Below are 26,694 nucleotides of genomic sequence, written 5' to 3'. Positions count from 1 at the left end.
GTGAACTCCGTGAGTTGGTGATGGACAGGGAGGCCTGGCGTGCTGTGATTCATGGGGTCGCGGAGAGTCAGACACGACTGAATGACTGAACTGAACTGAACTGAAACTGAACTGAATATGGATATGAGTTTGAGTGAACTCCAGGAGTTGGTGATGGACAGGGAGGCTTGGTGTGCTGTGATTCGTGGGGTCGCAGAGAGCCGGACACGACTGAGCGACTGAACTGAACTGAAGACGATAAAGAGTGATACAATATCTGTCATACATTCAAGTGGCTTTTTTCTCCATTAATGTCTAACATCTCACAGAACTAGTGTTCCATAAAACACACTTTGGTTTAAAGTATAACAAAGGTGTCAGGTAAAACAAAACAACCCTAGGTAATTAAAAGTTTTAAATTAACTCTTGTATTGACATACATAATTCTCAAAGGATTAGTGTTATCAGTGATCACTTAGTGATTCCTAGTGCCAAGATTCTATTATTTTGGGGGGCTCCAAAATCACTGCAGCTGGTGACTGCAGCCATGAAATTAAAAGACACTTGCTCCTTGCAAGAAAATTTATGACCAACCTAGACAGCTTATTGAAAACAGAGACATTACTTTGCCAACAAAGGTCTGTCTAGTAAAAGCTATGGTTTTTCCAGTAATCATGTATGGATGTGAGAGTTGGACTATAAAGAAAACTGAGCGCTGAAGAATTGATGCTTTTGAACTGTGGTGTTGGAGAAGACTCTTGAGAGTCCCTTGGACTGCAAGGAGATCCAACCAGTCCATCCTAAAGGGGATCAGTCCTGGGTGTTCATTGGAAGGACTGATGCTAAAGCTGAAGCTCCAATACTTTGGCCACCTGATGCAAAGAACTGACTCCTTGGAAAAGACCCTGATGCTGGGAAAGATTGAAGGCAGGAGAAGAAGGGGACGATAGAGGATGAGATTGTTGGATGGCCTCATCGACTCAACAGACATCAGTTTGAGCAAGCTCCGGGAGTTGGTCATGGACAGGGAGGCCTGGAATGCTGCGGTCGATGGGGTCGCAAAGAGTTGGACACAACTGAGTGACTGAACTGAGTGCCAAGGTTCAGGATTTTGCTTCCCACCTTTTTTATTACAACCCATCTCCTTTGAAATGAACATAGAGATATAGAAACTGTAAGGATGACTCCAAATCTCAATTTGAACTTCCAGTGTTTTATGCTCTAGAATTACACTTTTCCAAAAAAAAAAAAAAAGAAATCTATATTTTAATTAATTATTTAGAGCTTCTAGCTGTGGTTCATGGGGTCGCTAAGAGTCGGACACGACTGAGCGACTGAAATGAACTGAACTGAACTGAATGCCAAGCTTGTACCTCTAAATCTAAAACAAAATTCACATGCTTCATCACAAACCAAACTTCTCCACCTGATTTTCCAGTGTCTGTTCATAACATCCATTTTCTATAGTCCTTGGCTATAATGACCATGTCAAGTGCTTTTTCTCCTGATACCACACCCATTGTTCAAGAGTTGCCCTAAGGAAACTTTCATTTACTCGTATTTTTCTTTATTCAGTGACTAGGCCTGTATGACTCACTGGGCTCTTAATTACCATGCATTACTTTTATCTTATCCTCATTTATGTTAACAGCAATAAAAATAATACACACTGGGTGCTTATCTTAAGCAAGGTCCTTCAATGGCAACCATTTTCTTATCTAATCCCCAGAAAAATCCTATGAAAGTGATACTATTGCTTTCCTCATTTACAGATAAGTAAAGTCTGGATTAGATTAACTTCAAAATTTCTTAAGATTTAAGAGCCTATCCTTTGTATTTAAGAGATTCATCTCATGGTTAATGGTGACATAAAGTAAAATTAATCAGTTTCTTGAATAGTTTGGGATGTGAATTCAAAACATTTCTATAAGAGCTCCTGACTTTAAGATAAAGAGACAAAAACTTTTTAATATAAAATTTAAAAGTTGATCTCCTTATCATCTCTAAAGTACAATAGAAACTCTAGACCTAACAGGCCATTAACCCATTAAAAGTTAAAAAAAACTGGAATTGCATATAACAGGAATGATCATAAATGCATAAAAGATTTTTTAACATTAGAAAGCTATACATATAAGCATGTACCAATAAATTTAAAATCTATTAAAATAAAAATATTGACTACAAATGATATAAAATTTGAATGAACCTGCTGTGGCTCAGCTGATAAAGAATCTGCCTGCAATGCGGGAGACCTGGGTTTGATCGCTGGGTTGGGAACTCACTCCAGCATTCTGGCCTGGAGAACTCCATGGACGGTATAGTCCACGGGGTCACAAAGAGTTGGACACAAATGAGTGACTTTCACTTTCACATGACTCAGGAATAAACTGAAATAGCAATCAAAAGTGTACTTCTAAAATCAACCTATCCAAAACAGTTTCTCCAGAGGATGTGTGTCAAAGCTCCATCGAGAACAATCAATCCATGTGTGCTATTTTAACTGTTCCAATATAGGGAAGAAAATAAAAAGTTTCTCATTTTGTTATGAAGTATTAGCACAATTGGGCTTCCCAAGTGGCTCAGCGGTAAAGAATCCACCTGTCAGTGCAGGAGACAAGGGTTCAGTCCCTGGGTGAGGAAGATCCCCTGGAGAAGGAAATGGCAACCCACTCCAGTATGCTTGCCTGGGACATCCCATGGACAGAGAAGCCTGGTGGGCTACAGTCCACGGGGTTGCAAAAGATTCCAATGTGACTTAGCGACTGAACAGCAACAACATTAGCACAATCTCACTTCAAAACAACAGCCATTTGCAAGGAAGAGCTTAAATCAAAATATTTGTTAAGAGTCAAGTTAGAATATGTGTATATTTTTACATATCAGTTAAGGTTGCAGTAGGGCACAGATAAAAGAGATAACAAGCAAATTTAAGATTTCTGTATGGATGTGAAGTGCTTTATGAGTGAATTACTTGACAAAGGCATAGTTCAAGGAAGAAACAGTGGGTGCGACTGGGCAGTTACTGAAACTGCAGCAACGTGGCCTTAGGCAGAGACACATAGCAACTCGCACACCAGGAAAATAAGCAGCAGAACCCCTCCTTCCCCACATGCAAACTCCCACTGGCTGAATCCAACTAGAAGCCACATGGCAATATAGTCCATGGGGCTTGTTCTGATAAATCAGACAGCTGACAAGCTTGGTAATTCTCCTTTCTGTAATCACTTCTTCTACCATCCAGGCTGTTTCCTTACCACCTGCCTGTCTCTCAGTTGATAAGGGATTTTACAGTCTTTGTAAGTCTTCAGCTGTTCTGTCTCGATTAGGATGCCACAGGGCTCCATTTTTTTTAAATGGAAAGTATCAGTATCTTTTTATTTATTATTTTATTATAATTAATGTAAGCATGGGCTTCCCTGGTGGCTCAGAGGTTAAAGCATCTGCCTCCAATGCGGGAGACCTGGGTTCGATCCCTGGGTTGGGAAGATCCCCTGGAGAAGGAAACGGTAACCCACTCCAGTATTCTTGCCTGGAGAATCCCATGGACGGAGAAGCCTGGTAGGCTACAGTCCACGGGGTCACAAAGAGTCGGACACGACTGAGCGACGGAACGGAACGGAATGTAAGCATCTGATGCCAAAGAAATGAAGGTGATTTTACAAACTCAGAATTTTGGCACGTCCATGAAATTTCCATTTTATTTATAGCTTTAAATCACATTAGTCCAAATGCATTTCTCTACAACTATTCCAACATAGCTTCTTCAGAACTATTTCAGTCATACTTATCACGTGACTTTACCAAAGACTTTGAATCTGAAATAAACAAAATTTCCAATCAGTAACATTTCATTACGAATGGGGTAAGTCACAAGTTGATGGCTGGGGCTGTTAATTTCCAACAAGACATTCTTTTGACATGTTTCTTCTGATACCCCTAGTATAAATGAGAACCTTCAGGAAACCAAAGGGCAGAACCAAGGTACATTAAAGAAGCTTCTGCAGCTTAAGCTTCCCATAGTCCTAGACCTCTGATAGATGCCAGGCAAAACATCTTTCCCGCACAATAAGTGGGTTTCCAGTATTTCCATGTGGTCAGGCTTTCAGAGACAGACACTTAGGCATATTATGAGAATATACCATCTTGGCTCTGGTTCCCTTATCTATGCCAGAAGAGGTTAATGCCTGTCCAAGTCCAAAGGTGGAAGAACACATAAACAGATACAGTAATCGGCAACAGCTGACTGTAAAAGCACAGGCTGGTGGTGCCAGCGCAGCCCTGTGGGAAGTTTTACTCCACACAGCCCGAATAAAACAGTCCTGCTGAAGACACGAACGGAACAAGGACAGTCAGTGCACGGAGAGACAGAAACCTTCTTCCCCGCCACTCTGACCTTTTAAAAGGCAGATGGTACCTAGCATATTGACTTGTGTGTGCTGCTTTTAAATACGATCTAATGCATGCTGATGCTGGGAAGGATTGGGGGCGGGAGGAGACGGGGACGACAGAGAATGAGATGGCTGGATGGCATCACCGACTCTGTGGACATGAGTTTGAGCGAGCTCCGGGAGTTGGTGATGGACAGGGAGGCCTGGCGTGCTGTGATTCATGGGGTCGCGGAGAGTCAGACACGGCTGAGCGACTGAACTGACTGGGTACCGGGGAGTTAACAGGACCCCTCAGTCCAAAATACACTCTGCCTTGCCAGTGATCAGAACAACGCAATTCCCCTTCTTAACAAGGACCCATCACTTCCGCAAGTTCAGTGGTCATCTTCTCTACCTGCTGATTATTGAGTATGGAGACTAAGGCTGGAAACAAAGTCTGTACGTGGATTTTTAGGTACAGGACTACAAGGCTCCGACCACTGCCACTCCCTAGCTCAGCACCATACGTGTGGTGGCTCCGGAGGCCCCAGCAACACACAATGCGTCTGCCTCACTTAATGCAAATACCATGTTCTGTAGAGAAGGAAATCTTATTCTGCAACTTATAGCAAAATAGACACCGTTCGACCAAGTCAGAGACTTCCGGGTGTTGGGGTAAATAGTAAGATACATAAGTGAATTTCATGAGCAGAAGTCTGTTACCATCGTTCTGCTGCAAATGAATTTCTTCATCAGAGGTGATGCAACTTCTTCAGAAGTTAGCTATAACAATGAATAAGGCATTCTGTAAGTCAAACAACATTGAGTGTTGGTAGAAGCATCACAGGTGGTAAAATCATATCTCGAATGTGTATTTGTCTCAGGAGGACAACCTGCAACCAGGAGAGATATATTCTGGCTGTCCTGGGGTATACTGGGTGCCCGAGGCAATGTTACCAAACCATTGCTCTCAGGACTGGACCCTGAAGTTGGTAAATTGGGTAATGCATCTGCAATACAGGAGTTACACCAGTCTATGAGGAGGAAAGAATCATTCTGAACCCATGTCTAGCTTCCTTCTATAAGACGTGGTCATTTTTAACATGGGTCAATTCCACAAAAAGTACAGTGGCTGAGGAAAAACACTGATTGGCACTCACTGGACAGACCGTATTTTCTTCCTGATTGAGGGCGTCTTCTACAAAGGATGCCCTCAAGTTAACAAGTGGCAAAAACACCTTTAAATTCTAGGCTTCAGATTCAGCATCAATCCTTCCAATGAATAGTCAGGATTGATTTCCTTTAGGACTGACTGATTTGAACTCCTTGCTGTCCAAGGGACTCTGAAGAGTCTCCTCCAACACCACAATTCAAAAGCATCAATTCTTGGGCACTCAGCCTTCTATTTGATCAAACTACACCTGTACATGGCTACTGGAAAGACAATGCTGCTGCTGCTGCTGCTAAGTCACTTCAGTCATGTCTGACTCTGCGCGACCCCATAGACGGAAGCCCACCAGGCTCCGCCGTCTCTGGGATTCTCCAGGCAAGAACACTGGAATGGGCTGCCATTTCCTTCTCCAATGCATGAAAGTGAAAAGTGAAAGTGAAGTCGCTCAGTCGTGTCCGACTCTTCACGACCCCATGGACTACAGCCTACCAGGCTCCTCCACCCATGGGATTTTCCAGGCAAGAGTACTGGAGTGGGTTGCCATTGCCTTCTCCGGAAAGACAATAGCTTTGACTAAACATACCTTTGCCATCAAAGTAATGTCTCTGATCTTTATTAATAATATGCTATCTAGGTTTGTCATAGCTTTCCTTCCAAGGAGCAAGCATCTCTCAACTTCATGGCTGCAGTGCACTATACATACGTATTAACTCATAGCATACTATTAAAATTACCTTGTTAACAACTTTCATTTTTGTTTTGTTTTGTTTTCAAGTTTCTGACTGGCCAGCTTATCTATTAGAGTGTTGTGCATAGAAGAATTGGTCGTTCAGTCGTGTCCAACTCTTTTGTGACCCCATGAACTGTAGCCCACCAGACTCCTCTGTCCATGGGATTTTCCAGGCAAGAATACTGGAGTGGGTTGCCATTTCCTTCTCCAGGGGATCCTCCTGACCCAGGGATTAAACTTGGGTCTCCCGCACTGCAGGAAGATTCTCTACTGTCTGAGCCACAAGGTAAGCCCAGACTGTTGTTTGTGAATCAATGAAAATCTATACCTCAGGCCTTCTCTTCTATCAATACAGAATTTCCACAGACTTTTAGGTACATGCCTGAGTAGGCTTTCTCTACAAAATGTTCACCTTTGGTAGGTACCAGCAAAAACCCTCCATAAAACAGGCTACACCTTTTCCTGCTCTGTTAGCCAGTCACAAGGAACTCTGTGAGATCCTTGTAATGAGGACATTTAGGGTTTTGTAGTAAAACCATGCTAACTCCTGCCTATAATAACCTTTCTCCATTGGAAAAGAGGGAAGTGAAAGTCAATAAAAAACAAGTAGGCTAGTAGTATGAGATATATGCCTATAGTTACTTGCACCTTTCAAATTTATTTTCATCTACCATATCATTTAACAACAAAATGTCCAACTTTCACATGTCTAATTTCATGATTTGTTCCCTTATAGCTCAGCTAGTAAAGAATCTGCCTGCAGTGTTGGAGACCTGAGTCTGATCCTGGGTCTAGAAGATCCCCTGGAGAAGGAAATAGCAACCCACTCCAGTAGTCTTGCCTGGAGAATCCCATGGACAGAGGGGCCTGGTGGGCTACAGTCCATGCGGTCGCAGAGTCAAACACGACTGAGCAACTCAACCACCACCACAGTAGTAACACACATGATGAGTTCAGGTCGCACAGTGATCATAATCCTGTTTATGTCTAACATATCAGCACTGAGGAGCAAACCGATGGTTGCTTTTCAAAAGAATAAGGTAGACAAAAAAGCTTAGCCTTACTAAAAAAAACCCACGGGTCCTCCCTGTGAAGACTTGCCAGAGGCTTCCTATATTTTCCCAGTCTGCCGTCAGTTCAGTTCAGTTCAGTCGCTCTGACGTGTCTGACTCTTTGCGACCCCATGGACTGTAGCACACCAGGCCTCCCTGTCCATCACTAACTACTGGAGCTTACTCAAATTGATGCCCATCGCATCGGTGATGAAATCCAACCATCTCATCCTCTGTCGTCCTCTTCTCCTCCTGCCTTTAATCTTTCCCAGCATCAGGGTCTTTTCTAAGGAATCAGTTCTTCCCATCAGGTGGCCGAGGTATTTGGAGCTTCAGCTTCAGGTATGGCCAACGGGTATGGACAACACTTATGACAGTGTTCTTTGGACAGTCTGCCATAAACAGTCATAAACATTGTCCATACCTGCTGCAAGAACTTTATCATGTTCCAGAACTCAGAAGGCCTTTGAGCAATATAGGTCAATTAAAATTGAATGTGGAGTAGATAAAACCAAGGCGATGGCCCCACTCCCTGTTAATGGCACTGAGTGGATTAAGCCGACCCCAAGCAAAATACATCCCATGCCATTAACAGGGAGTGGGGCCATCGCCTTGGTTTTATCTACTCCACAGTCTATTTTAATTGACCTGTGTTGCTCAGAGGTCTTCTGAGTTCTGAGTTCTGGAACATGATAAAGTTCTTACAGCAGGTTTGGACAGTGATATGGCAGACTGGGAAGATGTAGGAAGCCTCTGGCAAGTCTCCACAGGGAAGACCCCTGGGTTTTTGTAATTAAGACTAAGCTTTTTGGCATACATCATTCTTTTGAAAAGCAACTGTCGGTTGGCTCTTAGATGTTGGTATGTTAGACATAAACAGTGTTATGAGCACTGCAACCTGAACTCTCCATCATGAAGTATGTGTTACCTACTGTACATGGATGGAAATAGATTTGGAAGGTACAAGTAACCATAGGCATATCTCTCATACTACTAACTACTTGTTTTTATTGACCTGCACTTCAAGCAAATACTTTCAATTGGAAAATAAGGCTCAGGGAAAAGTGCCAAAGGGTTTGACTCTTCTTTACTCTGATAAGCTTGAAGTGAAGTGAAGTGAAGTTGCTCAGTCATGTCGGACTCTTTGCGACCCCATGGACTGTAGCCCACCAGGATCTTCTGTCCATGGGATTCTCCAGGCAAGAATACTGGAGTGGGTTGCCATTTCCTTCTCCAGGGGATCTTCCCGACCCAGGGATCGAACCCAGGTCTCCTGCATTGCAGGCAGATGCTTTAACTCTGAGCCACCAGGGAAGTCCAAAGAGACAAGACACAATGCAAAACTTAAGAGTGTGATTATTGGCACATAAACCTGAATCATGTGAAATGATTTTCTTGGGCTCCAAAATCCCTGCAGATGGTGACTGCAGCCATGAAATTAAGAGACGCTTGCTCCTTGGAAGAAAAGCCATGACAAAACTAGAAACCATATTAAAAAGCAGAGACATTATTTTGCCAACAAAGGTCTGTATAGTCAAAGCTATGGTTTTTCCAGTAGTCATGTATGGATGTGAGTTGGACCATAAAGAAGGCTGAGTGCCAAAGAATTGATGCTTTTGAACTGTGGTGCTAGAGAAGATTTTTGAGAGTCACCTGGACTGCAAGGAGATCAAACCAGTCAATCCTGAAGGAAATCAATCCTGAATAATCATTGAAGGGCCTGATGCTGAAGCTGAAGCTCCAATACTTTGGCCACCTGATCCAAGGGCTGACTCATGGGAAAACACCCTGATGCTGGGAAAGATTGAAGGTGGGAGGAGAAGGGGACGACAGAGGATGAGATGATTGAATGGCATCACCGACTCAATGGACATAAGTTTGAGTAAACTCCAGGAGTTGGCGATGGACAGTGAGGCCTGGCGTGCTGCAGTCCATGGAGTTGCAGAGTCAGACACAACTGAGCAACTGAACTGAACTGATAAACCTTTTGAAGAAAAGAAATAGAAAACCTTTGAGATCAATGACTAGAAAAAAGAGTTCTTAGGCTTGACAACAAAAGGAAAAAAGAGAGAAACTGAATTTCACTCAAACTAAAATCTTTTGCTCTGTGAAAAACTCTGTTAACGAGGTTGAAAAGGATAAGCTACAGACAAGATGAGAATATTTGTAAACCACCTATGTGACAAAGATCTAGTACTTGGAATACATAAGTAACTTTTAAAACTCTACAGTAAAAAATAAACAATCTAGTTAGAACATGGGCAAAAAATAAGAAAAGATATTACATGAAGGACAAACAGATGGCAAAGAAGCACAAGCAAAGATGCTCAACATCATTAGCCATTAGGGAAATGCAGACTACAAGTATAACAAGATTTCACTACAACCTATCAAAATGGGTAAAATAAAAAATACTGAGGGGAAATTCCCTAGTGGTCCAGGGGCTAAGACTCCATGCTCCAAATTCAAGGGGTCTGGTTTCCATCTTTTTTCAGGAACGAGATCCCACATGTCCCAATTAAAGAGCTCACATGCTGCAACTAAAAATCACCACATGTCACAACAAAGATCGAATATCTCATGTGCAGCAACTAAGATCTAGCACAGCCAAATAAATAAAATAAATAAAAATAAATACTAAAAAAAGCTTTTAAAGTAATGACAGCAAGAAATGTTGGCAAGGACGTAGATAAACGGGATCATTCATACGTTGCTAATGGTACCATCACTCTGGAAAACAGTAATAAACTAAGAAGAGAACTATCATATGACCCATCAGATTTACTCCAAGGCATCCATCCCAGAGAACTGAAAAGTATGTTCACACAAAAATACATATACTAATGCTTATAACTTAACTTGGGATAGCCAAAAAACTAAGATCAACTCAAATGCCCTTTAGCAGGTGAATGGTTGGACAAAACATGGTAAATCCATACCATGAAAAACTTACTAATTAGCAATAAAAGGGAAAGAGTAATAAACTCAACTCTGATGAGTCTTTACAGAATTATTCTGAATGAAAAAAGTCAATGTCAAAATGTTAAGAACTGTATAACTACCAAAGTATAGTACAATGTTTAAACATAAAAATGTTATCACGAGGTGATTTATTATGGAAAACTTTTAAAATGTAATTATTTAGCTCTGTGAGAATGGTTAATATATATAATTGAATATGGTACAAGAACAAGAATGCTCATATGTTGTAAACTATGAGAAATATTATACTAACTCTATAAGAGACATGTACAATAAAAATATTAAGACAATCCCAAAGTTGCTCTCTTGAGGAAAGAATAATAATGAATTTTTTTCCCCTCTTTCTACTGTTTAGTATTACTCAAATTGTCTGCCATGGGCAATAGAACTTTTCTAACCAGAAAAATAAAATGCATTAATAAAAATCACGACAAAGGAGGGTTGGTTAAATAGATTATCTATAAAATGAAACAATATAAAAGCATATTCTTCAGTTTTGTCTTTTTTAATATTTACAATATCCCAAATATATTCTAAGTTAAAAAATAGATACCCGTAAGTTAAAAATATTGTTTCCTTAAAATGTGCATTGGTATATATATATGAAAATGTGATATAAAGATACATGAATATGTATAAAGGTTAGTAAGAAGGTACGAGAATGTGTGTATTAATGACTCAGCTCAGTTCAGTCACTCAGCTGCCTCTGACTCTTTGCAATCCCATGGACTGCAGCACACCAGGCTTCCCTGTCCATCACCAACTCCTGGAGCTTAGTCAAACTCATGTCCATCGAGTCAGTGATGCCATCCAGCCATCCAATGACTATGGATGGATCCAATGACGATGGTATTAATGACTATGTAATGTAAAGGTGCAATCGTGCATAACTACTTGTGAATACACATATGAATATGTATATACATTAAAAGGCTGAACTACTGATAGTGTGCTATCTAGGATGTGTTATCATGCAGACTTCCTTCCTTTTATTCCATATATTCTAGTTTTTCCCCTTTTATATCACTTTTTTAAATTTTTCTATCTTCTGATTGGCTGCCAAAGGGACATATCATATTCAAAATTAGGAAAAAATTAAAACTATTTAGAAAGAGGCACCATGGCTATTTAACAGGCAATATTTTAGTATGTTATATTGAGTAGCCCCAATTAATTTAGCTACAGCAAATCAAGTTTAGCCAGACTTTTGGGATATGCTGATATCAAATGGCACTTACAAAAACATATGCATCAGACTGAAAGATTTTTAGTTGTCCATATTGTAACTACCATTGATAATAGCTAAAACAAACCAAGAAAGGCAATTTTTTACATTAAAATAACTGTTAATTAGCATGAACATAATTTTTATTCATTACTATTATTTGATGAGAACTTACCCATACCGGGCACTGCCTTAGCACTGTGTGTAATTTCCTATGAAGTAGCAGTTACTATTACCATCATGATTTATAGTTGAAAAAAACCTGTGTAGGATCACACAGCTCTATCATACAGTGCTCAAACAAAAATTTAAACTGTTTTGTCTGACCTTAATATCCCTGTCATACTACTGATACTTTCACTCAATGTAATGTGCTAAGTGAAGTGAAGTAAGTGAAGTGGCTCAGTCACGTTCGATTCTTTGAGACCCCATGGACTATAGCCTACCAGGCTCCTCTGTCCATGGGGTTTTCCAGGCAATAGTACTAGAGTGGATTGCCATTTCCTTCTCCAGCGGATCTTCCTGACCCAGGATTGAACCTGGGTCTCCCGTATTATAGACAAACACTTTACCATCTGAGCCACCAGGGAAGTCCTAGTGATAATGTGCTAATTCCACTAAAATAAAAGAAAAAATACAGTAAAACACGCTGGCTAATTCGTGTATTTTTAAGAATTAGTGACCAAGAAAATTGAATTTCCTCATTTTTTCCTTACCACAGTTTTTACCAACCATTCTGAGGAAGCTACAAAAAGCATTGCTTAATCACTACCTCCCATATATTACATCTTGTTAGACAGAACTATGCCTACGGTCTGCTTGAATGCCCTATCAGAACATTTCCTTTTATTTCAACACAGGAAGATAAACAAGGGTTATCACCACTAAAGTCTATCCAAAAACATCTGACATTTTGGTATCACTTTAAAAGTACAGTAGATAGTAAAATCAATATTTTAGCAAGCAATTAAGATGAAAGTCAAAAATAGAATACCAATGCATTTTGCTTCTATTTCTGAATATGCTTTCTCATTTTAGCTTCCTTTTTCATACTGCAAATATTTCAGATCCCAAATCTTACCCATAAAGGTCATTTATGGCAAATAATCTTTGACTCTGATAACTGACAATTCTTTCCAAGTCAGTGGCCAAAAGAAGGGAAAATTATTCTTTATGGAGTAATTTTGGGTTCCATAAGGCCAAGTTAATAGAAAATGTGAACAGAGAATTTTAGACTGCCTTTATCTGCCATTAGCTACTCTTACTGCCTTCTGTGAAAGGACAAGTCATCAGACTCAACGTGCCTCTACTGAAGGGGTGCAGTCATTCATTTACATGTCTGATAACTCAACAAACATTTCTCAGGTACCTACAATCCATTATACTGTTATAGGTGCTGGCCATAATGAAGTTTCTAAAGTCAACAAGGGATTTAAAATCACATACTGAGACATTAGTGGGAAGCAGACCTTCCCACTAATCTGGAGGAGAAAATGTAAAGTGAATAGTGGAAGCAAGGTAAAAGGGACAAGCATATCTGTGGAGGTCTTTGGTCGATAAGTTCAGAACCAGACATTTCATATCCCCTAACTAAAGAGTCACACAATGCATTCACTTAAGTGTTCATCTTTCCCCAAACTCACTGAACTAGGGCAACCCATGTTTAACATATCCCTGACACCGTCAGAAACTCGGCTTGGCAGATCATATTTTGGTAAATGTAGCAACATTATTTTCTCTGTTCAAGACCATGAATTTTAAAATGTGTATCTGTCTGCAAACTATAACTGTGGGCAGATTTGAGTTTGTGCTAACATCTCATTGACACACGCCTCCCTACTTATTTTTTTCTGAGTTTCCTCTATTTCAGAATCAGGTTATGTGAATTTCAACAAAACTGGCTACATTAAGGCAGGTAGTATTTCATGATGCTTGTGAAACTCCTGTTTTAAAGGAAAATATAAATCAATAATCCTGAAATGAAAAGAAACATTTATTTCTATGTCAACAGTTGATGCCACAAAATAAGGAAATTCTAAACTGGACACGTATTTCAAAAACGGACTTCTAAAATAACCTGGGTAATTTTAAAAAACATAAATTCCTGAATCCCACTTCTTGAATTAGAATTAGGATCTCAGATCCAACCAGTCCATTCTAAAGATCAATCCTGGGTGTTCATTGGAAGGACTGATGCTAAAGCTGAAACTGCAATACTTTGGCCACCTCATGCGACGAGTTGACTCACTGGAAAAGACTCTGATGTTGGGAAGGATTGGGGGCGGGAGGAGACGGGGACGACAGAGAATGTGACGGCTGGATGCCATCACCGAATCTGTGGACATGAGTTTGAGTGAACTCCGGGAGTTGGTGATGGACAGGGAGGCCTGGCGTGCTGTGATTCATGGGGTCGCAAAGAGTCGGTCACGACTGAGCAACTGAACTGAACTGAACTGAGGGCATTAAATAAGGATACCAACCATCTAGGATAATTCATATTATCTAGGAATTCTGGGAAACAGTAAAAACAGTGACAGTTTCTACAGCACTGAATATCCCTAAAAGGTAGCTCTAGCTCTTTCACTGTTGTATATTAAATTTAAAGATTGTTTTAAATAATTCACTTTATTACACTACTATATATTTTAACCTAATAAACCACCTCTGCTCTTTATTTCATTATAGTAAAATTTAAATCTAAGAAAAAATGATTTTCATATGAAAGAAGCAATATGAAGAAGAAGGAACAGAGACCAAACAAAATTAAAGCATCCTGTAATGCACCGAAAAACTCTAAGATTCTTGGCCCTCTGTCTTCATCCTAGGCAAGCATTCCATAGCCAAAAAAAAAAAAAAAACCTTTAAGAACACAAGACAAAGACAAAACAGTAATTAAAAATTAAGTCCAATTTTGAGTCCAGCTCTAATCATTTTCCTAGTTCAACGTTTTTAGTTAGTCAGTCTGCCTAACTAAAATCCTTTGATGCAAAATGCTCCCTGAAAGACCATTTCTAAAACATTAGAAATTTAGTGATTAAGCAAATGGGAAGTGTTGAGAGCTATATATATATATATATATATTTATCTTTAGAGAAAAGGATACGAAAGGGAAACAAGAAAATAATACAACTTAAAATTTATCCAACTATTGGTCAATAGAGAAAAACAGCTTTACTGGATTTAGTAATTAGTACTCTATAATTCCTAAGTATTTACTAATGACTCCTGTCACAAAGTCTCAAAGAGAAGAAAAGATAATTTTATTTACCAACATTAAATTAACACTCATCCAAAGGAAATTAAAAAGCGCTTGGATGAAAAAATGTTATGTGGCAAAGATTTGATTATTTATTGCATTTTAACAATATTTAAAAGCTATATTAAAATATGTTCTGTTATTGGTCTGTTAAAATACAGCAAAAGTGAATGGCAAATATGATTTACTTGAAAATGGTTTATGACATTATTCTCAGGTTAACATATTAGCCCTTAGAAGCATTTATTTCCCTGAAATTAATTCTTCCTTTTTTCTTGTGTTTGTCCAATAACAGCAAGCAAAACTTCTCTTTGATAAATGTTAATTTTTCCATTTAAAGTTAGATCACTGCCTCTAACCCTTATGTCTCCACTAAAATTTCCTTTAAGAAAATAATTTCCCAAACCTACTTAAATTTATTTTTTATAGAATAGAAAATTCAAGCTGTTTTCAAACACTTTTCTTCCTTTTTGCTAATTCTTAACCTCCTTTTGTGTCATTCTCACACCTGTGGAAATTATACCTGCTTATCATATTTCATATTTTTTTTCTTCTACTTACCAATTATATTACATTACTTTAATCTCCTCTTACAGAGAGTATTTCATCCAAACTGATGTTTGGTTTCCCTCAAGTTCGAAACAACAGCAACAAAAAAAGCATATGAAGGAATATATTAATTTTCTCAATGTCAGTTTCAGATTAACTTAAAATGACATGTATGATTCAAATAATATGATTTATTAATGTTATGCTCTTTAGGTTATTTATATAAAATTACCTAAGAAGATTTTACATATCCTTCTAATTTATTTCCAAAAGCTTTCAAACTTATTTGTTTTCCTTTTCTCACTTAAATCTCCAGTTTTTTTCAACATTCTCCTTAGAGTTGGATAAATAACTCAGATTCGTGGTTATATGATCCTGTATTTACAAAAGTGGATTAATTCACTTGAGCAGACAAGTTAGTACAGACCATTAAAACTGGCTATCGGTTACAGACGGCCCAAAAGAACACAAAAGGATGGTCAACATCACTAATTAGTATAGAAATGCAAATTAAATCTACAATGAGGTATTACCTCACGCAGTTCAGAATAGTCATGATCAAAAAATTTACAAATAGATACTGGAGAGGGTGTGGAGAAAAGAGAACCCTCCTACACTGTTCATGGCAATGTAAATTGGTAAAGCCACTATGGAGAACACGGAGGTTCCTTAAGAAACTAAAAACAGAGATACCATATAATCCAGCAATCCTACTCCTGGACATATGTATGAAGAAAACTATAATTCAAAAATATACATATGCTCCAATGTTCATAGCAACACTGCTTACAACAGCAAGGACATGGAAGCAACCTAAATGTCCACTGACAGAGAACTGGATAAAGAAGATGTGGTACATACATACAAAGGAAGATCACTCAGCCACAAAAAGAGCAAAATGACGCTGTCTGCAGCAACACAGAGGGACCTAGAGATTGCCATACTGGGTGAAGTTAGAGAAAGAAATATCATTTGATATCACTTACTTGTGGAATCTAAAAAATGGTACAGATGAGCTTATTTACCAAACAGAAATAGTCACAGATGTAGAAAACAAATTTATGGTTACCAACGGGCTTTCACAAGGGAGAAGGGAGAAGGGATAAGCTTGGAGATTGGAACTGACATATACACACTAGTATATATGAAATAGGTAACTAATAAGGACCTACTGTATAGCACAGGGAACTCTACTCAATATTCTGTAATGACCTATGTGGTAAAAGAATCTAAGAAAGAGTGGATATATGTAAATGAGGGATTCCCTGGTGGCTCAGACAGTGAAGAATCTGCTGGCAACACAGGAGACCTGGGTTCAATCCCTGGGTCGGAAAGACCCCCAGAGAAGGGAATGGTAACCCACTCCAGTATTCTTGCCTGGAGAATTCCATGGATAGAGGAGCCTGGCAGGCTATAGTCCATGGGGTCGCAAAGAGTCAGACACACTGAAAATTCACACACACACATACACGATCCACTTTGCTGTACAGCAGAAACACAACACTGCAAATCAACTACACTTCAATAAAAATTAAAATAAAACTAGCTATGTGAACTTAGGGAAAAAATGGTTTAATTTCATAAAGATATTTAATTTCATAAAAAATATGAAATTATTTGATAAACTTAATTAACCAACTACCAGTAATAAATTAAAAAGTTTAAAAGCCTAAACAAAGCACAAAAACTAGTATTAATTTTAGCTGTTATTGACCACCTATGAAATTGCTATAAAGTCACTTCACCTCTTCTCCTAGGGGGTGTGTGCATGTGTGTGTGTGTGTGTGTTAGTCACTCAGCCTTATCTGACTTTTTGCGACCCCATGGATTGTAGCCCGCCAGGCTCCTCTGTCCATGGAATTCTTCGGCCAAGAATACTGGAGTGGGTTGCCATTTCCTTCTCCAGGGGATCTTTCCAACCCCAGGATAGAATCTGGGTCTTCTGCATTGCAGGTGGATTCTTTACCATCTGAGACACAAGGGAAGCCCTGTCCTAAGGTTCTACATGGTAAAAGAAGGGATTCACAACTTCTAACATTCCTTCTATTTGCAAGTGTCCAGTTTCCTTTACATATATAATGTAATTTCAACCCCGAGTTTTGTATCTGTTACATTGTAAACACCTCCACTTACACACAAACACACCCCAGTGACATTTCTATTAAGGAAAAGTTTCAGGGAAAAAAGAATGTAAACACTTCAAAAAAGCAACCAGGCATTTTTCTTATATGGACTGTGGAAGAGTAACTGGTATATTCTTTCCTAAAAGTCAGTGTGACACTACCTATCAAAAATTAGAATAAGGAAGCCCTTCTAACCAGCGTTTTCATTTCTAGGAATGAAGACTAAAGAATGACTTGAACATTTACATAAACATTCATGTCTAGAGATATATATTGCAACACTGGATATATAGTATGCGGTTCCTACTTAAGTCCAAACCTGAATTCTTGATTTGCACTCCCAATAATGTTCTACCCAGTCTTCCACACGAGAGTAGATGGCCCCAGTTGGCCAAACCAAATATGAAGGAGTCATTACCCTTTCCTTCCTCACAATCAATCCACTATAAAGACCCGTCTCTTTTTCCTCCAAAATACATTGGGAATCAATCACTCCTCTAAATTTCTACTGTTACCAACCCCACCCCAACCACCTTTTTTGCTCACCTGAACTATAGTGAAAATCTCCTGGGTGATTTCCTCGCAAATACTCTTGTCCCTCAGAACAACAGATGCCAAATGATGATTTAAAAACATAAATAAGATCATGTACTCCCCTGTGTAAAACTCTCTCATGAATTCCCATTGCATTTAAAGACAAATCCAGATGACTCACGCTGTGGTCTGCCTGCCTCTCAAGTTCATCTCAGCTACATTTTCCCTACCTTTGAGAATGCTGGCCAAAACGGACACTTCCTAAAATCTACCAAGCTGTTTCCTGCTCCAAAGCCTGCGATCATTTTCTCTCCTGCCTGGAAATCATCTTTCAGGACTGGCTCCTCATTATCCAGTTTTTATCACAATAGCCTTCCCTTGCCCATGTATTTTTCCTTGTGTGCACTATTACTTCATACTATTTCTTCCCTTATTCACTCACCTCAATCTTTAGTTATCATGTTTGGTGCTTTATTTTGTATTTCCTCCCACTAGTATGTACAACCCAGAGGGCATGAGCGACTGAACTGAACTGAACTGAGAGTCCATATCAATAAATATTCATCATACCAATGGCAGAATAAGGGCAAACTGAAATTTTATTTTTATTTTCCATAGAGAAATTATTATTTAAATTATGAGTCAATTTCGAGTAAAAATTTTACAGCTCATCCAATTCTTCTACCTAATCTACTTCAACTAAAATCATGAAAAACATCAATATGAATGTGGTGAAAACTTGCATGATATGCAATAATGTACTAAAAGTTTATAATCTGGTTTCAAGAACCTTCTTGGCTTCATCTCTGGCCACACACTCCTTAATTTTTGGCAATTTCCCTTTGGGAAATAGAAATTATTCAAACTGGCTGCAACAAAACGGGTGTACGAAGAGAGGAAGCTAAGAAGACAGCTGAGGACAGATCAGGCTTTTGCATTTGGAGCAGGTGTTTGTGTTTTAGTTCAAAGAGTTAAAGTTGTTTTGTTTTGTTTTTTAAACAAAGTCTGTATACTTTAAGAACAGTAGGGTATCTGATCAACTGGAAAAATGAGGGATTAAATTCAGGACAAAGGTCACCATCTAAAGGCTATCAATACAATAATATTTTTGCTATCACAGAATCAGTTTTATATTTCTTGCGACAGATAAAAATTCAGCTTTTCCCTTACCATTAAGATATCAAAGATACTATACTAAATCCTGCATCTCTTATTCCTAAAACTACTCCCAGAGAAAGTATGTGCAGTTGACCTAATAAAATTTTATGGAATCTTAGATAATATACTAGAACCCAGTAACTGTTCTTTCTGTAGATAACACATTCAACTTATCTCATTCATTTCAAGCTGTACCACCTTTTTAAAACATCTCTTGATCCATATACTTGCATATTCTATTTTTATTTCTAAAATGAAGTCTGCTTACTTAGTAAGTGCACCCCTAAAACCACGCTGCATGATATATATACTTTGTTATTTAAAATACTGCCCTATTTGTTGTCAGTCGACAATTGGGAAATAGATCTTGGGAAATGTTAACACTTTAATATGAATCTTCAATACTAATACAAATATAAAAATCTTAACTTTCTAAAAAATAATGGCTATCATGCAGCAGGCCCCAGTTCCCCTTTCTTCTTACTATAAGCCTTTTTTTCAAAAGGAGATCAATCCTGGGTGTTCATTGGAAGGACTGATGCTAAAGCTGAAACTCCAATACTTTGGCCACCTCATGCGACGAGTTGACTCACTGGAAAAGACTCTGATGCTGGGAAGGATTGGGGGCGGGAGGAGAAGGGGACAACAAAGAATGAGATGGCTGAATGGCATCCCTGACTCGATGGACATGAGTCTGAGTGAACTCCGGGAGTTGGTGATGGACAGGGAGGCCTGGCGTACTGTGATTCATGGGGTCGCAAAGAGTCGGACACGACTGAGCGACTGAACTGAACTGAACCTCTGAAAGCTTCTGAGTTTGTAACTCTCTGATTTTATTTCAATATTTGCTATTAAGTCTCAAGAAGGACAAAAAGTGTTTAAAAAGTCTGCTTTCATTGGCACATTTCTCGGGCTCTACCATAATTGGTTTTCCATTAAAAAAAGATACTTTGGGGGAAAAAAGGAGAAGGAATATAAATAATCAAACTTCCTTTCTGAGCCTTTAAATAATGTACTGAGCAGAGCAACACTTTAGGTAACTCATGAAGTTCTGCATCTCTAAATCAGAGTCAAAAGTGAAGCTAATTTCAGTACTCAGGAAAAGCCCTACTCCTGTAAGTTTCGCCTCTCATTCTCAAATCGGGAGTCAGCGGGTCCAGGGTGCAGAGCTGTAAGCACAGCAAACAGAACCACCAAGGGGAAAAACTAGATCTTAAAGCCCCAGCGAAGCCACACCACCAGCAAAGCAAAACAGGTCATGTCTTTTTTTAAGGAAGATTGTGTATAATACGAGGAATGAGTATTAGAAGATTAAAAACTTGGAGATCCACTGAAGCAATGAACAATGCACAATCTGTCTCTATAGTCTCCTACCCCACACAAATCACATCGTAACAAAGCAGGGAACAGCGGAAGACGGCTAAGCCCTTACCCTACATACCCATACAAGTGAGGTGCACCACAGAGCCAATACAACTTCTTCAAACAAGCAAGAAGGGAACAGAAACTTACCTTCAAAAAGGGCCCCAAATTGGTATTTTCCACTAAAAAATTTGGGCAGTGAAAACACAAGCGCTCCCAGCCCTATCATGAAGGATGCAAATGCAAGCCATCTCGGTTTGTGTCCTCTTTCACCAATGAATGATACAAATAGAGACAGCAAGCAGAAGGCAATGTCATAGCTTGATGATATCAAGCCCGTCAGGGAGCTCTGCAATTCATAGCGCTTCTCGATAGTGGAAATGCTAATATTTACCAGGCCATTCACCACAATACCTAAAAGAGAAAAGAGGAAATCCATGTGCATTATTACAGCTTTACCATATAGAGTATGATCATTAACATGACATTACTAAAGATTGTTCATTTCTTTTAATATTTTTAAATATCCAATTTTAAAAATCTCAGTTTCAAAACTAAGCAAGCCAAACATATTTCCTTTACAAATCAGTTCTCTTTTAAATTATACATTTGTGAATATTGAGCTGTTAAATAAAGTTGATGCTTATCACATACTGAATTACAGCTAACCATGTTTCTTTAAATGACAAGAGACTGGTAAAGTCTCATGAAGCTGATTCGTTAAAGAGTTTCCAGGTATAGTATATTCCCATGGGCCTCACTTGGAAGACTGCAAAACATACAGGTGATAGAGAGGTCAAATGCTAAAACTGTTCAAATTACTCAATCCTTGACTTAGTCTTATGAAAGGTGCAATTGAGTTCTCAAACCTCTACTATCTTCTAGCACTCTTAGAGTCATTAAAGTCATCATTTAAAAGTTCCTGGGGCAAAAACAAACTAAAAGTCTATTTCAATTACTAGCATTCTAAATCATAGGCAACGTGACAGAAAATAAAAAACAAACAACTTACACTTCATCTGCTCATTATAACTGTGATGAAAGAATATAAGATAAACAAGAAAAAGCTGAAAATTCAAATCTGACTAACAACAAAAATGTCCGATTAGGATACTGATTATATAGAAGTTTAGATATTACTATGCTGCTGCTGCTAAGTCTCTTCAGCCATGTCCGACTCTGTGCAACCCCACAGACGGCAGCCCACCAGGCTCCCCCATCCCTGGGATTCTCCAGCCAAGAACACTGGAGAGGGGTGCCATTGCCTTCTCCAAGATATTACTATAAAGTGAAAATAGAAGCCATTTGATCAAATTACAAAGTTTCAAACTGATTATTAATTTTACTTAAGAGGCTACCATGAATTGTTTTCAATCATTAATTAATAGAAAGAGTATATCCAAGACATTATCTCTATAATCCCTTCAAATTTTGCTTTATCAAGACTGTAACTGGGAATATATTGCAAGAAACTTTATACAAATTTTAAAAGTTCTAACATGATTTTTACTTTCATATCAGTTTAATAAATCTATACGCCAAGTTATAGCTCTTGATGTTTTAAGATAAAATTTCTAAATAGCTAGGAATGACAGATTTATAAGGAGGTATAGCTTAGTCGGTAAAGAATCTGCCTGCATGGCAGGAAACCCGGATTTGATTCCTGGGTCAGGAAGATCCCCTGGAGAAGGAAATGGCAATCCACTCCAGTATTCTTGCCTGGAAAATCCCATGGATAGAGGAGCCTGGGAGGCTATAGTCCATGGGGTCGCAACAGTCCACACGACTTGGTGACTAAACCACCACCACAAACGTTGTCTGAGAATCTGAAAAGTTTCCATCTAAAATCAACTTCCCAACACCCTAGCTATACTGATTAAAAATCAGTCATTAGAATTCATTATTTTTACAGTAAAAAAAATTTGAGTAAGTAAATTCGTAGACTCTTATGGAAAGACTGCATTTTAAGCCTAGGATCCCAAAGTAAATTCTACACTACATAAACTCCAAGAACTTTGCTTTTTCAAAAAAAGAAATTTCGTGAAAGACTGCATACTACATCCACTGTACATGTAAGAAGCTAGGAGGTACATTAGGAAATTAAGTGCTAAGAGAAATACTGTTTATTTTTTATAAGTGGCTGGGTTAAGTAAACTCATTTGACGAGTTTGGGGTCTTTTTTCACCAATTAATCACCTATTATACTATATCTTGGAAACAGTCTTCCCAAGAATCAAGACTGAGAAACACGATAATGTTTTCAGTCATTCAAACTTAAGCCGAAATAAGAATTTATGGAATCATTTTCATCTCAGATTACGCTTCTGAAGTTGGAGATTTCCAGGTAGGGTAACTCCAGGCTAAACTTGACACAGTTCTCTAAGAATTTCAATTACATTTGATAATAATTTTAAACAATAGTTTATATTAAACATAAAATGATATATTCTGGAATAATATTGCAGTTTCAGAATACGTTTTAAAACACAAGATAAATTTTGACTTGTGAAAGAGTTGGACATGACTGAGCAACTGAACTGAATTTCTTTGAACTTTACATTTGACCTTAAGATGCTTGGTAATCACTGATTTTGGACAATTAAAGTTAAGATGCTGCGAGAGGGCCAACTTTGGTGGGGACAAGAACGGTGGAAAAGGAAGTAATGCGAGCACAAAACTGTCACTAGGAGAAGAGCTGCAGCTGCTTCGCAATCAAATATTTACTCAGCACCTAACCTGCGCAAGCAACACTGAGTTGCTTTAAGACAGTGGGGCAGGAATAGGAACAGGTGAAATATATTTCGATTCAGTCTCCGTTAATCTTCCGTTCCCTTCCGTCGCTCAGTCCTGTCTGACTCTTTGCGACCCCGTGTACTGTAGCCTACCAGGCTTCTCCGTCCATGGGATTCTCCAGGCAAGAATACTGGAGTGGGTTACCGTTTCCTTCTCCAGGGGATCTTCCCGACCCAGGGATCGAACCCGGGTCTCCCGCATTGGAGGCAGACGCTTTAACCTCTGAGCCACCAGGGAAGCCCAAAAAGAGCTATTTCAAATTCAATTTTTTTTCCCGATTACATTTCTTTCCATCAGTACTTAATTGCCTCTTAACAAAAGTTTTAAACTGTGACCTTCCCCCCCCCCAAAAAAAATCTACATACTATCAAATTCCAGATAACTTATAGCATGTCCTTGAAGATGCTCCATTTCAATGCTCCCTGTCCTTAATTTGTCGCCCTAGCATAAGTTCCATTTCTTTCATTCTCTGCATGCTTTCCTTCATGAGAACCACTGTCCCTCTGCCTCACTACCTACCCCTCTAATCGAGACTTAGATTGCAACTTCCTGAGGGTATGCTGCTGCTGCTGCTAAGTCGCTTCAGTCGTGTCCGACTCTGTGCGACCCCATAGACGTTAGCCCAACACGCTCCCTCGTCCCTGGGATTTTCCAGGCAAGAACACAGGAGTGGGTTGCCATTTCCTTCTCCATCCTGAGGGTATAAACCTGGGCTTTTATCAGTAACTCCCGAGAGAATCTAAAAGAGATCCGTGAACAAACAGATAAGGGGTTTGAAGCCAGTTCCCTTGTGGCTCAGCTGGTAAAGAATCTGCCCGCAATGCGAGAGACCTGGGGTTCAATTCCTCGGTTGGGAAGATCCCCTGGAGAAGGGAAAGGCTACCCATTCCAGTATTCTGGCATGGAGAATTCCACGGACTTCGACTTCTCAGTCCATGGGGTCGCAAAGACTGAGTGACTTTCACTTCACTTACAGAATTTCCCTGGTGGCTCAGACGGTAAAGAGTCTGTCTACAACGCAGGAGACCCAGGTTCGATCCCTGGGTCGGGAAGATCCTCTGGAGAAAGAAATTGGCAATCCACTCCAGTACTATTGCCTGGAAAATCCTACGGACAGAGGAGCCTGGTAGGCTACAGTCCATGGGATCGCAAAGAGTCAGACACGACTGAGCCACTTCACTTACACTTACTTACCAGTTAATAACACCTGAAGCCTCTGCAGATTTTTAATCCCTGGACTCAGGAGAACGTGAATGCACAGATCTGACCACTGCTATGTATGCTCAATAAGTTTCTCCTTGGCGAACCGCCCTACCTTCAGCTGCACATTTATCCATTCTCTCCCAGAAGCGATGTAAAGACAAATCCCTTTAATAAGGGGGTTTTGTTTTAGCAAAACGCATGCTTTTTGTAATGCAGAGACGCGCCCCCCCACCCCACCCCACCCTGAGCACCCGGTTCCCCTCATTTCCACCTTCTCTGCAGGAAATTGTTGGCTGGAGGCAGAACACTTAAAAGAGAAAGAGTTTGCCCGGCCGTTTTCAATGTTTCGCTAAAAGAGAAGCTAAAAATGCAGAAGCGTGAACCTGGTTGGGTGGCGTCGGTGCGAGCGCTCGCGAGTCCCGAGCCGGGGACCACCCCTCTCGGGCGCGCAGACCGCCTCACCCCCGGGCCACCCCCGGGCCGCCCCCGGCACCTGCGCCTCCGACTCTCCCCGCCGGCGCCCCCCGACGCCCCCCGGAGCCGGCGCGGCGCTCACCTTGCGTGAGGGCCAGGAGGCAGTAGTGAAACAGAAAGCCCTGGGGCGTGTTGCAGCGCCGGAGAGCCTGGGGCTGGAAGCCGCCCCAGCCGCAGGGCCCCTCCTCATACTCGGACAGCGAGCCGGGCGCGGAGGCGCCGGGGGCCCCCGAGGGGCGCGCCGGGGGCTCCTGAGGCGCGGGCGGCGGCGGCGGCGAGCCGGCGGCCGGGGCGGCCGGGAAGGCGAGCTCGATGGAAGGCGACGGCGCACAGGCGCGGCGCGGGCTCTCTGGGCTGGAGGCGACGAAAGCCGGGTTCTCGATGCCCTTGCAGCTCTTCATGATTCGGGCGCGTCCTCCGACTCCCCGGGGCTGCCGGAGCCGCACAACAATGATAATGAAAAGTGCACCCAGGCTGCGCTGGGGCACCTCCTCCGGGCAGGTGGCAGCGCCCCCGCGCGGGCCGAGTCCCGCCTCCCGGCGTCCCGCTCAGGGGCGCTCTCGTCGCCGGGCGCCTCCTCCGCGAGCTGGCGGCCGCCGGCCTCGCCCACCTGTGGCCGCCGCGCGGAGGGAGTCCCCGCCTCCCGGGCGTCCTGCCCAGGGGCTCCCCGGCCCGGTCACCGCGCGCCTCCTCCGCGAGCTGGCGGCCGCGCGGCGGTGCTGTCGGCCCCCGGCCTCGCCCGCCTGTGGGCGCCGCGCGGCCCGAGTCCCGCCTCCCGGCGTGCCCCCGGGGGCTCTGTCGCCGCCGCCGTCGCCACGCGCCTCCTCGGCGAGCGGGCAGCCTCGCCCACCTGTGGCCGCCCGCGCGGGCCGAGTCCCGCCTCCCGGCGTCCCCCCCGGGGGCTCTGTCGCCGCCGCCGTCGCCGGGCACCTCCTCGGCGAGCAGGCAGCCGCGGGCCCCGCAGCGGTCCTGTCAGCCCCCGGCCTCGCCCGCCCGCGCGGGCCGAGTCCCGCCTCCCGGCGTCCCCCTCGGGGGCTCTGTCGCCGCCGCCGGCGCGCGGCCCGCCCGCCTCCTCCGAAGGCTGAGAGGGGGCCCCCGGGTCCCCCCGCGCCCCTTCCCGGGGACTGAGAACCACCGTGACGTTGTGGGCGTCGTCTCGCCGCTGACGGGAAGGCTGTGAGCACATCTGCTTCAGGAGATAATTCCAGAAACTCTCCAGTGACCTTCTTCCCTTGAACCTGTCGCTCAGTCGTGGCCACCTCTTGGCGACCCCATGGACTGTATGGCCCACCAGGTTCCTCCGTCCAGGGAGTTTCCCAGGCAAGACTACGGGAGTGGGTCCCCATCCTCCAGGGGATCTTCCCGACCCAGGGACCGAACCAGGGTCTCCCGCCTTGCGGGCGTACCGGCTGAGCCACCGGGGAAGTCTTCCCTTGCCGCTTAGCCAATCAGGCTTAGGTCTGGACTCCCAAGGATCTGAGCCGCCACAGGTACAGTATTTTGGATTCCGTGAGCATCACGGTAAAAGACTTCGCACCTGTCATCCTCCCTAGAAACGGAAATCCCTACCAGCCCTCACCACTACAGCCATTGGCATGATAACCCCCTTTTTTGTAGCTTTTACTTCCCCCGAAGTGAAGGAATACAAATTAAGAAACTTTAAAGCCATGTATATATATAATATTCTTTCTGTTGTTCATGCCTTCAGAGGAACAATGCTGACAGTTGTGTAA

The 26,694-nt window shown here is 41.5% G+C and overlaps 1 protein-coding gene across 2 annotated transcripts in view; it reads right to left on the bottom strand.

Moving 5' to 3' along the window:
* The window catches only part of SLCO4C1 (solute carrier organic anion transporter family member 4C1), an 83,345-nt gene extending 57,836 nt beyond the window's left edge, over positions 1 to 25,509 (bottom strand). For both annotated transcript variants that reach the window (XM_055430609.2, XM_088838444.1), the window contains exons 1-2: positions 25,044 to 25,509; positions 20,642 to 20,905 (exon numbers count right to left, since the gene is read on the bottom strand). In XM_055430609.2, coding sequence (XP_055286584.2) covers positions 20,642 to 20,905; positions 25,044 to 25,362 — 583 coding nt within the window. In that variant the 5' untranslated portion in view covers positions 25,363 to 25,509. The remainder of the gene's footprint in view (positions 1 to 20,641; positions 20,906 to 25,043) is intronic.
* Positions 25,510 to 26,694: the final 1,185 nt, after the last annotated feature.

The sequence above is a fragment of the Moschus berezovskii genome, chromosome 8 (assembly GCF_049115385.1).
Source record: "Moschus berezovskii isolate FMDL1 chromosome 8, NW_MosBer_1.0, whole genome shotgun sequence".
Lineage (NCBI taxonomy): Eukaryota > Metazoa > Chordata > Mammalia > Artiodactyla > Moschidae > Moschus > Moschus berezovskii.
This window is presented reverse-complemented; position numbering and strand designations above follow the sequence as displayed.